The sequence below is a fragment of the Corvus hawaiiensis genome, chromosome 6, assembly GCF_020740725.1.
Source record: "Corvus hawaiiensis isolate bCorHaw1 chromosome 6, bCorHaw1.pri.cur, whole genome shotgun sequence".
NCBI classification, from domain to species: domain Eukaryota; kingdom Metazoa; phylum Chordata; class Aves; order Passeriformes; family Corvidae; genus Corvus; species Corvus hawaiiensis.
In genome coordinates this window covers 57,369,757-57,385,009 of record NC_063218.1, presented here as the reverse complement: position 1 = coordinate 57,385,009, position 15,253 = coordinate 57,369,757, and the positions used below count along the sequence as shown (strand labels likewise).

The following is a 15,253-nucleotide window of genomic DNA, read 5'->3' as shown; positions in this document are numbered from 1 at the left end:
ATGTAATGATCATCAAACAGCAGAGTAGCAGTAAGTCTTTCACTGAAAAAGTGGTGACAGCAAAAGCAAAAGGACATGCTCTGTCACTCATCAACCCGCGCTTCATTTTTTGTAGCCATCTACCATTATTATTTGGCATGTGATTCCCCAAGCAGCAAACCATGGCTGTAGTTATTTACAGGTCACTGGAAGTCTGGCCTATGCTGCAGTGGAGTTTTGGTTGTATTTCATAAAAGATAGTTTTATTTATGTTTGACTGATGCAGACAAAACGGGAGGCTGATTTTTCTTTTTTTGGCTTTCAGTGTAAACACTCGTGGCAGCTCTCTATTTTGGGTGCAGACTGAAAAACAGATTGTTTTGTAGTTGCAGAAGTCTGCTGTGTAAGTCAGAGGACATTGTTATTGCAGCTGAACTTTTCTTTCAACAAAGCAGGAGGAGTTGCTTTATTTTTTAATTCTGTGCAGTTTTATGTACACCATTCGCTCCAAATATTTGATGTTTGCCACACTTGTTATGAGTTTCTCCAGAGAGATGCTGTCTTTTGGCAGCGAAAGATAAAGTTGACTGATACAAATGAGTCACAGTACCCCAACAGTAATTAACAGTGATGCAATACCCAGGCGAAAAAGAGGACTTGAAGAATTAACTGTTGAGTTTTCTTGACGATGCAGCTGCACTTTAAGAGAGAAAGCTCAACCCATCATAGAACTCCATTGTGTACATTTGAGAAATAAGCTTGGCAAGATACATTAAAGATTTTTGCTAAAGAGATACAAATATTTTGCAAGGGCAAAGGGCTCTGAGGCAGGCTGTACTTACTTCCAAAGAAAAGCAGGCAGTATGACAAAGAAACAGTAATATTTCTTTATCTTCGTTTTCACACTTCATCATCTACGAAAGACTGTCTTTTTCAACCTGCTGCACTGATTTAAGCCACCCCAACTCTAAATTAACTTTTACTTAAAAGTCAGTCTATGACATCCTAATCTAAGAAGTTATCTGTGTTTATGGTTTCAGCCCAGTTCTACAGAAGGCCAGTTCTGCTATTTATAAACGGGATTTTACTGTTCTATAAAGTTCTTACACAAATCTCACGGGTCGAAAGAGAAGGAATGGTTGGGTAAGAAGACGAACGACTGAAGCAACTGCTTTATAGCACAATATGAAACTTGACACTGTTTTCTGCTGCCAGTATGATTCCCAAGTGAGATGGATAAATTGTGGTCAAGACCTGGACAGGTTAACTAGTGGTCATCAGTGCTGGTGGTACCTTTATATACAAAAAAAAAAGGGATACTATTGGACAGGGCATTTGAAATTTAATACCAGACATGAAACAAGACATCTGTTGGACTCTCATTTGTTTCTCTTTGAATGGGCTTTAATTGAAAGCTCAGTGAAAAATGCAGGTTACATTCTTAGTGTTATCAATAGTTTGTAACAGCAACAACATCAGAACAGTGATGCTTCTAATCTTTATACATTTTCTAATTGGAGATGTCTAAGAGCAATACATTATCAGATATATATATATACACACAATCTCAAGCAATTAAAAGTAAATAATAAACCCCTCCTCCCAAAACACTGAAATAATATATTTCCTTACACTAATAATGTCTTTTCCACATATACTTGACAAAGAGTCTTTTTTAAGTTACTTATCTTAAGAGTAATCTGTTAATGGAGATCCTGGACCAGCCCCACTAAAAGTTCAGTTTTAAGTTTATACAGCTTGCTAGCCACATAACCAGTGTGGCTTTACATTGTAAACAAATCCCAAATGTCTACAATGATTGGAATTAGTTTTGTGTAAAGGAGATCTATGCATCTCATGATAGAATAAGTTTAAACCAATACATTAAAAAGAGAGAGAGAAAAGGAGATAGCTAATTGACAAACAGAACAGTTTTGAGGGTTCAATTATGCAATTATTTAAAAACCAAGTTAACTTAATGGTAAGATTCTTATTTTCTCCACAGAGAGGCTCTGGTTCATCTGGTTTTAGCTGCTCTAGAAAGACAACCTTTAAAAAAAGGTTTGATTTGTGAAATTCACAAGCAGAGCTTCCAACTCTAAAAGCCTGCCCTCTGGCAGTAGGAGTACAAAGTTTACCAGAAGTACCTCAGGTGACTGTTCCTTCCTTTTGTGAGGAAAGCTGCACTAGCATTCAGGAACCTCAGCATATGCAGGGATGATGTAAGCATAGAGCTAACCTTCAACAGGGAGGAGTCATCCTACCCACTGCAGGAATTAAAAAAGTACAGCAATCTGTACCTAGAAAAGCTCAAGTGAAAATAACACAAAAAAGCCGGAGACAGACATGAAAGCTAAGCACAGTTTATAGTAATCTCGAAACTGTGGCAATCTTGCTTGCTTTTGTACAAAACCACAAGTAAAAATCTCTTGCACTTATTGAATAGGAACTTGTGTAGCTCCAAATGGAAGGCAAGGCTGAACAGAATCCTACGGTTTAGTTAACTTGTGTCAAATAGGATGCGAAGACAGCTGCAGCTCTCTGACAGAGGTGATCGAAGATGGCTGAGAAAGTTTGCAGTAGCTTATAATGTCCCATCTGGTTTTTTCACTTGTTTGAACTGTCTAAAGGGCCAACTGCAGTTTAGTCATGTTCCTCTGGTGCATGTTGTGATGACGAACTAATTCATCAGACCTGGCAAATTTTTTTTGACAGCTGGGCCACCGGCAGCTGAAAGGCTTTTCACCTGTTAACAAAACACCCTGTTATTAGCTGAGCATACAGCTCATCTGAGACACTGCTGTTTGTTTTCTTTCTGCAGGGTTGTGAGGAGCTGGCAGAGCCCTTGTCAGGAGGAAAGGAACCCTGGGCTGTCCTGAAAGGGCGTGGGAGTGCCCCCAACTCCTGCTCACATCAGTGCTCAGTGCTTTCCTACATCTGCCTCAGCTGATGTTTAACAACAGCCTTTTCAGATGACGTAGAACACTTTGCAGTGGTTCATTCCTGAGGACGGGCCCTTGCTGAACACCGTGTTGCCATGACTATGCTACTCTTGGCTCTCAAATGACCAAGTTTCAAAGTCACTCTTGCATTCACACAAGCTTCAGTCACACCTCGGGCGGTGGTGCAGACATACTGTTAGTCACTGTGGAAACTGTCAGTGACTATTTAGAGCTTAATCTCCAGTCAAGGGGAGTTTTTTCCAGCTAATTCAACGAGTTTTGGCTGAAGTTCTTTGAAACTGGTGAGTGTAAGTGAATATGGTAGAAGCAACAGAGTTCAGCATGAAGTCTGCTGAGCCAGACTCAAAGTTTTCCACTACCATCTAAATAAAGTGGATTTGCATCTATGGGAGATGTCAAATGCTCAAAATAGCATTTTTCTAATATTTTCATGAGCATAATATTCAAATAACTCCAAGCAAAGCACATTCAAATTTAACAAGAAATGCCACCACTTTTTAACTGTTTAATCTGGTCTCTTGATTTCCTACAATGTTTAAGTGGAATTTCAGGCTGTATTTCTGATTCCGCAGGAATGTGGATGGAATGCTTTCATTAGCTCAGAGCAGTGACTCATGCTTCTTTTTTTCATTTTCTTTTTTTCCCCCCTCAAAATAAATGCAATATTTTAAAGTAGGTTCAGCTCTGGGGCTGGGCTCTTCAATGCTGTCTACACATCTCATTCTCTCCAACACCCTCCAGACACAGCGGGGTGGTAGAACCTCACCAAGGAATCTTCTCCTCTTATTTACCTCACACTTTGGGCATCTTGCAAACCAAATGCAAATTCAGGCAAAACGGGATTTGCATAAATGTGTATTTCTGTTTGCAAACTGCCATGTGAGGTATTTTGGGTGGGAGAGGGTTGCCTAAAATCTACTTTATCCATTTAGCATAGATGCTGTCAAAAGCATCAATTATCTCCCAACAGGGCATAAAACACTGTGGGAAAAAATTGATCTGGTCAAAACCCACAGATTGTATAAACTGGTCTTCTTTCATCAGCATTAGCAAAACCATCCTGTGAACTGAAGTGAGGTATCTATGACTGACCAGCTCCTCACAGATCTGCCACAGTAACAGCAGCAGAGTTTCACTGTTTCGCAAGCAGTCCTGGTTGTCCTCTCACAACAAGAGGGAAGCAATCTCTATTGGTTCTGTGCTCAGCATAAATTACTTTGCACATCTTCGTGGTGCAGATACCAGAAATCACATTTCCATTGCTAAACATATCTATGGATGGATAAAACTTCCTTTGATTAATTTTTTTTTTCTTTCAACAGCAAAGATTGCTGTTACAGTGAAAATTTTTGTGAAGATAAAACCCCTGAATCTTAACAAATAGTTTGGCAGTTGACTTAAAATTAGGATGGAATTGCATGGAAGCCACCTGTGCTTTGCTTCCTCGAGATTTAACATGGAGCAAGTTAACTTGATCTAGGTGTTTTGTCACAAAGTTTAGGGGCTACAAGAAAGAAACAGGAATGAAGCTACAGGGCAAGGTGGAGATGAAAGATCCCCACCCATCAGTTGTGCTTATTCCCCTCAGGAGCCAACACATCTAAAAGTGCTGTCAGGAGCAGCTCTGTAACACCAGCCCAGGTCCTGTGCCAGTGGCAGGCAGCAAACCCACAGGAAGGTCTGTGCTGCCAGGCTGGGCTGCCTGGGCTCAGGGGCTCAGACCACAGGGAGCCACGGGGAACTAGGACAGGGAGAGGAGCTTCACTAGCAAAAAAGAGAGCGAGTTCTTCTCTGTAGCTAATCTGGGCTAAAAACATTACTGAAGTCATGCAAGTTCTGAATTGGCAGATCAGTTAGCAGTGAAATGTGATGGGGAATGCAGTTTATCCCAGCTTGCCAGCGTGTTACAACCACTTGCCATTTTGCCTCTCCCAGAACATTACCTCTTGCTGGTTAAGAAAACATCTTTCTTCATGCAAATGCACAGAGACCCAGGCCCTGCAGCTCAGCAGGACCATGGGGAGAACCCAGGAACACAGCCGTGCCCTTTGCCATTTGCAGATTGCAAGTGTAGATATGGCCCTTGGGTGAAGCATTTATTTGGCCAGTGCCACAGAAAATGCCATTGTTCTCAGGTGAATCATTTCCTTTATTAAAATTTCTCTTTTATTTTTGGAAGTCTGAAATATGTGTTTTTATGGTCCAGAAGAGAAAAAAGAGTTCTTAGCAGGGAGAAAAAGATTTTCAGGCTCCTTGTCCATCTGTACAGAGACTGAATTTAAAAGGTTAACACCAGTATGGAAAACACCGTGACATCCAACAACATGCCAAAGTGCTCGGTAGACAATTACTTGGTAAAAACACTGCATACATAGCAGAAGGAACAGCAAATGTCAGTACACAGGAATAATTCTAAAACTTAAACCTAAAATACAGAGGTTGCTGCAGTTGCTCCTTAATGGTGTTTACATTTATGTGAGGGCAGAGTAGACTAAAATGGCCTCCTTTTTCCCCCGCTGTATTTACATGAAATACTATGGTTTCTACAGAAAAAAAAGGTCCTTGAATATTTGAGTAAGCTTTTACTTTAGTGTCTGTCAGTGTGAGTTTGCAAAAGGCACTGCTTTTATCTTCTGGAGAGATTACAGTACAAGCAGCAACAGCAAGAGCTTTGCCGTGCTATCCTGCATTAGGCTCAGCTGACACTTGGGAGAAGCATGAGTAGGCATGAATACTTTAGATTACAGACCTTTGGCTAAAGCTAGAATTAAATATTCTATCTCGTAGGGTTTTTTCAGTAAAGGCAGTAGATCAGCTTGACATTTGTGGGCTGAGACCATGAGTCTCGTTTCATAATAGCTGACAAAATTTATTTTGCCAAGCTGAAATTTCTTTAAACATTAAAGAAGAAAGCATAGTTTCTAAAATCACCTAAATCCCTTTGTGAAAAGTGACTATCATGCTTTGGGAATACAGCCACACTGAAAAATCAGCACACTCTGAAATTCTTTCTGCTGTTTTGAATATTTAACTCCTGGTTAAGACACTTTCTAATCACGTAATTTACAACAACATTGATTTAAAATTTAAAAATAAAGAAATATAAATGTGAAGAAAAGTTTACGCACTTGTTTTACCTGTATGAGTCCTGGTATGAGTCTTCAGATGATCAGATCTGGAGAACTTTCTCTGACAGGTTTTACACTGAAAGGGCTTCACACCTAAGAGGCAAAAAAAAAAAAAAAAAAAAAAAAAAAAAAAAAAAAAAAGAAATCTATTCTTATGTCCCAACACTTTTTGGAAGGGTAAATGAAATCAGATATTTCTGAAGTTTCAAAAGTCTGGATTTTTTTTTGTTCTAGTTACTGTAACTGCTCCACCCAGCTCTGTGCCTACACATTACAGAAAGTTAGTCATTAATGAGGCCAGCATCCCCTTGTAACCTCCTCTTCCAGTGTCTGGGTCTGAAGCCTCTGAACAGCCCCATCATAAACAAACTCCAACTTAAACCATTGCACCAAGGAGGATCTGCAAACATTGTTAATCCTGATCCTGTGGCTTGGCCCTGTGAGTATCGTGAAGGAGCAAATAGGATAAAAGAAAAATCAAGGTGCAGAAATCTATTTTCATGTGCTCCCAATAGGTTTAACTTACTTCACACTACTACTTTAAACATGACACATAGTTCTTGGGAAAATCTTACACATTGGCAAACTTTTCTTGCGGAACTGTTTAGTTTTAAACAGAATATATTCCCAATACTGTGCATACAGTATAGAGGAAACAGTTTCATTAAGAGAGTTGTTTCAAATGGTGGTGTCAGGATGTAAAAGTCACCTAAACAATCACAGTAGGCCAATTAAAAAACCTAGTCACGGCCTCCTCCTAAAATTAACTTCAAGAATTCAGTGTTATGAGCAGACAACATCAGAAAAATGGAAGTTCAGGAGTATACTCCAGGCATCACAACTCATGTATAAAGATGAACTCTAATTAGTAGGCAAGTCTTGTCCACAAACCTGTGTGTCGTCTTTGGTGCCGTTTGAGTTGGTCTGAACGAGAAAATCTTCGTTCACAGTCTTTAAAATCACACTGATAAGGTTTTTCACCTGGAGAGGAAAAACAGTTTATCAGAAGATGTGCCTAAATGAGGGAACACTTCAACTAGAATCAGAAGAGGAAACATGTTGGTCTGAAAGACTCCTCTCAGTCTGAAGCAGTCTAGTGGCACACCAGGACAGATTTGATATAAAGCCATACAACTCTGCTGGAAAGGCTGGCATAATTCTACTGCATTGACACTGATACTGAATCTGCTCATTCTAAGAAAATAGTTTATTAGGTTAAAGCTGCAAAATAATTCAGGTTGAGTGAATTTTTATTTTTTCTGCTGGAAAAAAACAGGAATGTCTTGGTTCATATTTTTCTAAAAACCCCATTAAACCCTTTCCACCTGTTTCAGTAACACATGATTCATACAAAGGAACAACTTGCAGTTTGAGCTAAATTGGATTTAATGCAAAAACTAAATAAGTTCCGTCCACATAGGTGGCAATTTTAACCACATTAAATTAATTAGAAAAAACTGAGCAAAATTCAACCTCAGAAAAAGACATATTCTTCCCCAAAACACAAATTAAGTTTCTTCCACAATTAAGCCATTAAACAGAACTTCTCACATAGCTACACAGCTCCCACTGGCAAGGCCATGAATTATTGCAAAGCCTCATCTAAATATAAACTCTTCCCCTCCTCCCATGCAGTTCAGCAGAGATCCTCAGGGTGGGATTTCTCTGGGACGAAAAGTGAGACTCTGAAGTTTTTAGAAAGAGAAATCCCTACAAGCAAGGTCTCAAAAGAACATAGGTTTCAATGCAAAGGTCTTCACCAGCCACATAAACATGCAAAAAGAAATGCAGCAGTTGAGGAGTCTGAGGAAAAAGGGGAATACTGCCAGTGGGTAGCAGAGCACAGAAGTGGTGAAATTCGGCCAAGACAAGCCGAATTTCAATGCTTATGCTGTTACAGGAGGAACTCTATGATCTTCCAGATCTGACTTAATCTAAACTAAGGTCCCTTTGCACAACAGTGGAATCCTGCTGCAGCCTCAGATATAATGACATTTATACCCACGTAAAGTCTGATTCCAGTGCCACAGCACAGAGGCTTCAGCACGAGCAGGAATGAAACATTTCTCACTGCAAAGCTGGGAGGATCCTGGGCTTTATCTGGGACGTACACACAGGAGCAGCTGGGACCTGCTCTGTCTGCTGTGGGAAGCTGAGATGTAAACCAAAGGTCCTGTGGGAAGGACCTATGGGAAAACATCAGCTGGAGGGGGCAGTGGGTTTGATTTCTCTCTGTTTAATTTTAAAAACATATCACTTTGATAAACCTTCATTGCAGGTGTCTGCATTTCTGATTCTGCTATGATGAGGAAATGTATTCTGGTTGCACTGGTATTCTGAGACACCAAAGCAAACCAGTTTAGTTTAAAGCAGATGCCTTTTGATCCAGGTGACAGAGAATAAGCAGCACATTAAGGAGAGCATTCCAAATTCATCCTGGTGTAGCTAAAATAAAAATTTTACAGAAGCAACTAAATTGGCAAGAATAAGCGAACTTCCTGTGACAGTCACCCCAAGGAGTTTACTGATTCTCAAACCTAGGTGTGGACAATTTCTATGTCTGCTGTGCTTAATTTATTAGCATAAGAGATTAAAGTTGCCACAGGTGTTTGAAATAGTTCCATACACTTTGACCGCAAGGACTCCCTGGGGGGTGCCTGCTTTTCAGAAACCACTTACTTCCAAGGAATTCAACCCTTTGGCAGATTTAAGAGGGGGAATGTCAGCAGAGCAGAATGCAGTGACAGGATGATTGTCTGCTAATTGCAATATAAACTTAGAAGATGGTTAAGGAGGCATTGGAATAAAACAGCATAGAGGGTCTGATGGCATGCACATGAAAGTATTTTTTTAAATACTTTGGAAAATAATGTTGATTAAATTAAAGACACATTTAACTCATGCATATACTAAGGGAGTCAATCTAAAATGCTTACATAGGGATATGGTGACACTGGGAAGAAAACAAAAAGCAAATAAACAAAAAGAGGCACAGCATTTGGACAGAAATCCTAATTTCACTTTCCTTCTACATCTTCCATGTCAGCTGCCAAAGCTGACTGTCACATGCCTGTGAGCTCCCATAAATTTCATCAGAACGGGACAACAGAAACATCCCAGATTAGAAAAAGTCTGTTAGTACCCCATTAAATTCCCACAGTGAGAGTGTCTCATTTCCCCAGGCCTATCAAAGCCTCTCCAGTAAAAGGCTAAAATCTCTCTATGTATGAAAATATCCAGCAATGCTGTCACCTCCTTATGTGAACACGTACAGTCTCAAAACAAAACAGGAGATGCAGATGGAGCTTCACCAGCCCTTCTACCTGAGACATGATTACCTACACTACTGAAAGAGAGCACACAAAAAAAAGGCTGAACTTAGTGCATTATGAAATAGTGAAGATGAGAGAGGGTAGAGGGAATGGCATATCTTTAATATTTAGGAAAATAATTTTTAAGAAAAAGCTCAACAGTTGTAAGACAAGCGTGAATCTGCCTTTGCACATATTGCAATAAATGCTTCTAATAAAATAAACTTATTTTGTAAAAAATAGCTAACTTAAACTAAGGGAAGTGGGCACATTTTCTCAGGAGCAAATTCATTTGCTCAGATGCATGGGAAAATAGAATATTCTACTGCTGTAGCAGTTGCACAAAATATTCACAGTCACTGCTTTTAATTAAGGAGTTCTGCAAGAGTAAAAGCCAGTCACTAACTAGAACAGATGAGAAAAGGAGGCTCATCTTGAAACCAGAGACTGCAAGTGTGAATGGGAATCTGAAGGCTGATCTGTATTCCCTTCACCAATTTAAACCCCTTTTCTTAAATAAGTACCCACTTAATCAAACGAGTCCCATGGGCATAACTTTGCCTTGCTAATATTGCATTTTTTATTCAATATAATTTGCTTTAGCAAACTCATACAAAAACATGTTTATTTATTTAGTAGGGAGCCTTTATAGTTAACATCTTCTGTCATCTTCACACCATGACAGCTGTGACATGTCATTACTATTCTGAAACTAATCTTGTATTTTAGATTCATAAGTATTTTTATTTTATGCTGTAGAAATATCAGCCTGAACAGATACAGCTACCCTACCATAAAGGACAACCCTCCTGATCTACACATTCTCATCCTCCATTGCAGATCATACCTGCAGCTGAGCCTATTTAGACTAAAGACTCTCCCTAGCAGACAGGCAGAGGATATTCTCTCTGCAAACCTGTTCAGCTTCGTGTTAGGATAAATCCAGTTTTCCCAATGAGTGGCACTGAACCCAAAGGTTCTCTGGCAAGAATGCTGGTGCTTCCACCAGAAGTTAAATTTATGGAGGTCTAGACATCAATTTGTTTCTGCAAGGAAGTGCCTGAAATCTGCCACAGAATGACAACTCACATTATTTGCTTTGAACAAACTGTTGAACAGTTAGACATATTTCTGCATTTCCTTCCAGAGGCCTATCTGCTGCAGCAAAATACACCAAGATAAGAAAAAAGCTTTTTTGGCTGTACATGTTTCAATAAAGGCATTGTTAAGAACAGATAAGCAGCCTCGGAGGGTACAAAGTGTTAACATATTTTCAGCTAAGGCTATTTGAAACATTGGTAAAAACTGACTACAGAATCCAACTTTGTGTTTCAGGGCCTTGCTTGGTTTCGCAGTACTGCAGCTGGTGAAGAATAATGGAAGATCTGATGAGCCAGTCCTTTGTATGTATCTATTATAGAAAGAAAATACATAATCTAGAGGCAACAATATTCTGCAAAGACACAATCTTGTGGTTTAATATCAGATATATGTAACAGCCTGTTTTCAAATCATGTGTTCATCATTTAAAAAGTTGACCTACCACTACACTAAGATAGTGTAAGGTGGAAGAGCTCCAAGCCATGAGTGAGTCCAGAACTAATAAAGACTAATAAAAGTTTTGTTTGATGAGAAGAGGTGTACCAAACACAACCACACTATTTTTGGAGAAAACTGGTTTCCAAATTTTGCTTTTGACATGCAGGAGAAACAAATCAGGGTTAGACAAAGACATGAAGTTGCAAAGGAGACTGGAAATGGATCTGCATCACAACAGTGGGTTTGACTGCCCCGGGCTCCTGAAGAACATGGTAGTGGAAGACCTTTATGGCCACTAAGTCCAGACTGTCCACACATCCAGCAGCCAAGAAAATATGATAACTGGGAAGTTATCCCCTCCAGATGCTCCCACAGGTCACCAAGCAATCCCAAAAACTAGGGCTGATAGACCACAGGAGGAGAGGAAATGAAGATCATCATATTCTAAGCCTCCACAGCAGCTGGGAATTTGGTAAGTAGAATTCCCAGATGATAATAATAGGAAATGTCTAGTACCCATTCAAGAGGCTGAGGACAAAAGCCTGTCAGCTGATAAAGGGGAAAGCTCCCTTCTGATCCTAAAGCTGAATGCATCAGCCAGGCAGGCTACCCAAGCAATTTTCATTCCAGCAGTGAATCATCCCTTGCTTTCTGTCTTTGGCTGCAAGAATCCTTGAAAGCTTACATGGCAATGTTGGTATCAGCAAACACAAGCTGGCTTGGGAAACAAGCTGGCCTCTTATGGAAAGAAACTTGGAAAGATTTGAGAGATAAATAATTTTTGCTGTCAACATATCAAAATGTATGGGCAGAAAAATCTGCACCCACTTGTACAGAAAAGATGTTTAAGGGGAAAAAAAAGTTTTTCCTCTACCCAGTTCCACTACAGCATGAACCAGAGGAGGGGCATGTATGACCTCAAAGACAATGGGAGAAGCCTCTCTGGGGGTGTTAGACAGACACAGGTCTGTCCCCTACTTCTTTTGGAAGTTTTCTGACTCTAAAAACCTACATTATATATTATATTAAAAATCTTCTACAGCTAAGGAAAAAAAATTAAATATGTAAGTTGAAGTCCTTGTGATTCATTCAGAAATAACACTGGGAAAGCCAAGCAACGAAATGGAATAAAATACAGGACCAGAACAAACAAATAATGACTGCTAAAACACAGAGTAAATCAGTTTAGGAATGAAGGAAATAGTGATTATGAGAAAAAAATCTAATCTGTTTAGGCATCATGGAGAAAAATAATGAATTTAATGGCCTTCAAAAGATTTCCAGATTTTCTTGTTTCCAATTTATTTACAGAAAATAGAAGAGCATTCCTGTAGACCTTCCTTTCTAAAGATGAACTTGAACTTACAGTCTAAAGTATCTTAACTTTTTAATTTCAGCAGCTCTGAAGATAGCTGGCTCAATATTTTCTGACTTGCCCATTCATTAAATAAAAGTGCTTTGTGTGCATTTCTCACAATTTCACACAATTAACTAACTGAATGGTCTCCAAAAGGAGAAGATTGCACCTATCTGTTATGGAATGTTAGACAATCTGCTAGGTCACCCAGCCTGGGCTGCCTTCCTGTTCTCTTCCATCCCTTTGATCTTCTGTCTTATCAGTGGTTAACTGAATATCCATATCTACAGATTTCATCCACAGACTTCTAGGTAAGCACAGAAAGAACTGCCTAAATAAAAATATGACTGGCAATCAAAAAAACTCCCAAAAAACCCTAAAAACCCATAAGAAACATATCTGAATATATATCATAATTTTACACATCCAACACCATAAATCTCCCAATACAGGAAGCAACTCTGTTTACTCTTTGACAAGGTGCAGCAGAGCATTTGATTTCCACATTTTGAGATTTTATTTCCTGAACTCAGGCAGAATCCAGACATTAGCCTCCAAATGACTGGCTTCAGGCTCAATCCTTCATGGAAAGATCCCACAGCAGGGAACATATTTACCAACCCCTGCCTCCACCCCCAACCAGAAAAGGCTTACACAGGAGAACCAGAGGATGCTAAATGTCTAGGTTCCTCTTGCAGAGGAAACTTCTTAATAATTAACATTAGATGAGATTTGGAGTGAGATTCAGTGGTCCCAAATGAGGGGGGAAAGCAGAAAAAAAATTAAAAGAGAGAACAACTCACAGCCCTGCAATAGTAAGAGAGAGAGGGAGGTGATCTACTTGCTGTCAATGCTGCTGTGTGTTTTTCTTCACTAGATCCAGAGAGCCTTCTGCTCCAAAAGAGGGGTTGGCCAGCTGACAGAGCACACACTCGCTCATCTGATGGATTCTCCCGCTCCCTGACCTGGCAGAGCGCTTCTTGCCCCTTGTGCTATCCTAAACCCCCCCTGCCCACTGTGCTGTGCCATGATTTATACCCACCAGTGTGCTTTCTGCTGTGCATCTGCAAGTGAGACAGCTTGAAGTATCTCTTGTTGCAGCCAGGGTAGGCACACATGAAGGGACGCTTCTCGTTCGTCTCACTCGCCGACCGCACAATGGTCGGAGCCACTCCGGGCACACGCCGGACGTCCTGCAACGACAGACACCTGCTAATGCCACATGTGTGCTCTCAGCTTTGACTTCACACATTCAGCCACTCAACACTTCCCCAGGACAAAGAGATACTTAAGCAGCTCGCACTGGAAACAGGCAATTTTATGTCATTCTACATCAACAACCTTAGTATGTCTTAATCTGCTCTCCGCAGAGTGTTAAAATTATTCGAAGGTGAAGCGCAGTGAACTCTGCTCAGTGAATTCTCTCACTGATGTTTGTATATGAGATTAAATGGCCCACACTCTGACCTCATGTATAACCACACAATCCTGGCAGAACTCTCATTGCCACATAAAATAGTTCTAAGTTTATACCAGTGTAAGAGGTAAGAGCATGAGCCAGAGGAGTATTGTCCTTTTTATTTCAAGTACTCATATGAAGTTAAAGGACAAGGAAATGGATGTCTTGGATTAACACACACTGATTAACAACAAAAACAAAAACAACTGTTTAGGTGGAGCTGGTGAATAGTTCAGCCTTAATGCATTTTGGCCACTGTCACAATGTTCCACCAAAGATGATCTCCTCCTTCTGGAATAATTAACTTCCTTGAACAATGTCAACCACTTACTTTTATTCACTCAACAAAAGCTGGCTCAGGAGCCTGTTTCTGAGAGCTTGCCACTGAAAAATGACCTGCTAAACTACACACAAAAGGAAAAGGAGAAAAGATGCTATCTAAAAACACTGATGTATGTTGACAACACAGAGAAACACAGAAAAGACAGATAGTCTGTAATGACTTTGCCATCAGTTTTAACATGGTATATCTTTTACAGGGGTATTTAATAATGATATGACTGTCCCAGAAAGGGAGGAAATTAACTCCCATGGATGGTAAGCTCCTCCCAAATATTCACTAATTACTTAGTTATGAGGAAACGATCCCATATTTTGTTTGAAGGAAATACATTTGAATTAGTAAAGTTTCAGAAACACATAAAAACAAAATGTCATCTAAAACTTTCATATATGTAGTTATTAGATATTGTCCATCATAACCACAGAAGCTTCACACGGCCGGAGTGATTGGAGCTAGAATTTGGAAACTGGATCACGTCTTTTAGATGATCCTGAGAAGCTGGTAAGGAATATTGCCTTGCAGACACATTTCAGAAGAAGAAATAAGCCATTTCAAGTGACTGTGTCAGAAAGCAATGTTATGTTAGAGTTCAATGGCTGCAGTGAAGCCAGGACACTTACGTAAAGCATTTCTTGACAACGCAGGGAAGCCGCAAATCAAGGATGGGTTTACAAACACCAGTGAAGCAGTGAATGAACACTGTAAACAGGCAGAAGTTTTACTTCCCCAAGAGGAATGCCCCACAACACTTACCTGTATGCCTCTAAAGACTCCATGGGTGTGTATTCTGTACTGGGCCCCACAGCTGTATAACATGGGAGCGCTGTGGTTCTCATTTTCATATCCCGCTGTATGTCTGTAAGTAAAGATGGGAATCATGAAAAAATTAAATCTTTTTCAGTATTCAGCTCCATGTGAGAGGTTTCTTTTCTTAAGTCAGTGATAACATATGCAGAGTTTGCTTTTACAGCCATGATATCCAAGTTCAAGCAAAATTCACCAATGGAAACCTGCTCTGCCTTCACATGGATCTGCTCCTGCTGGCACAATGCACTGACTCCATACAAACATCTATTAGTATCCATTAAGGCATCCAGGGGAAAAGAAAAAAGAAAAGAAATTGTCATGATTTGAACTCTGATGTATTTCCACAAAGATTTTAGGTAAGAGGAAG

General features: G+C 39.9%; 1 protein-coding gene across 3 annotated transcripts in view; it reads right to left on the bottom strand.

Annotated features, from left to right (window-relative positions):
* Positions 1 to 1,361: 1,361 nt before the first annotated feature.
* Positions 1,362 to 15,253, bottom strand: part of WT1 (WT1 transcription factor) — a 34,941-nt gene continuing 21,049 nt past the window's right edge. For 2 of the 3 annotated variants that reach the window (XM_048308235.1, XM_048308236.1), the window contains exons 5-9: positions 14,833 to 14,935; positions 13,320 to 13,470; positions 6,962 to 7,051; positions 6,071 to 6,163; positions 1,362 to 2,725 (exon numbers count right to left, since the gene is read on the bottom strand). In XM_048308235.1, coding sequence (XP_048164192.1) covers positions 2,604 to 2,725; positions 6,071 to 6,163; positions 6,962 to 7,051; positions 13,320 to 13,470; positions 14,833 to 14,935 — 559 coding nt within the window. In that variant the 3' untranslated portion in view covers positions 1,362 to 2,603. The remainder of the gene's footprint in view (positions 2,726 to 6,070; positions 6,164 to 6,961; positions 7,052 to 13,319; positions 13,471 to 14,832; positions 14,936 to 15,253) is intronic. The other variant, XM_048308237.1, reaches the window with a different exon arrangement.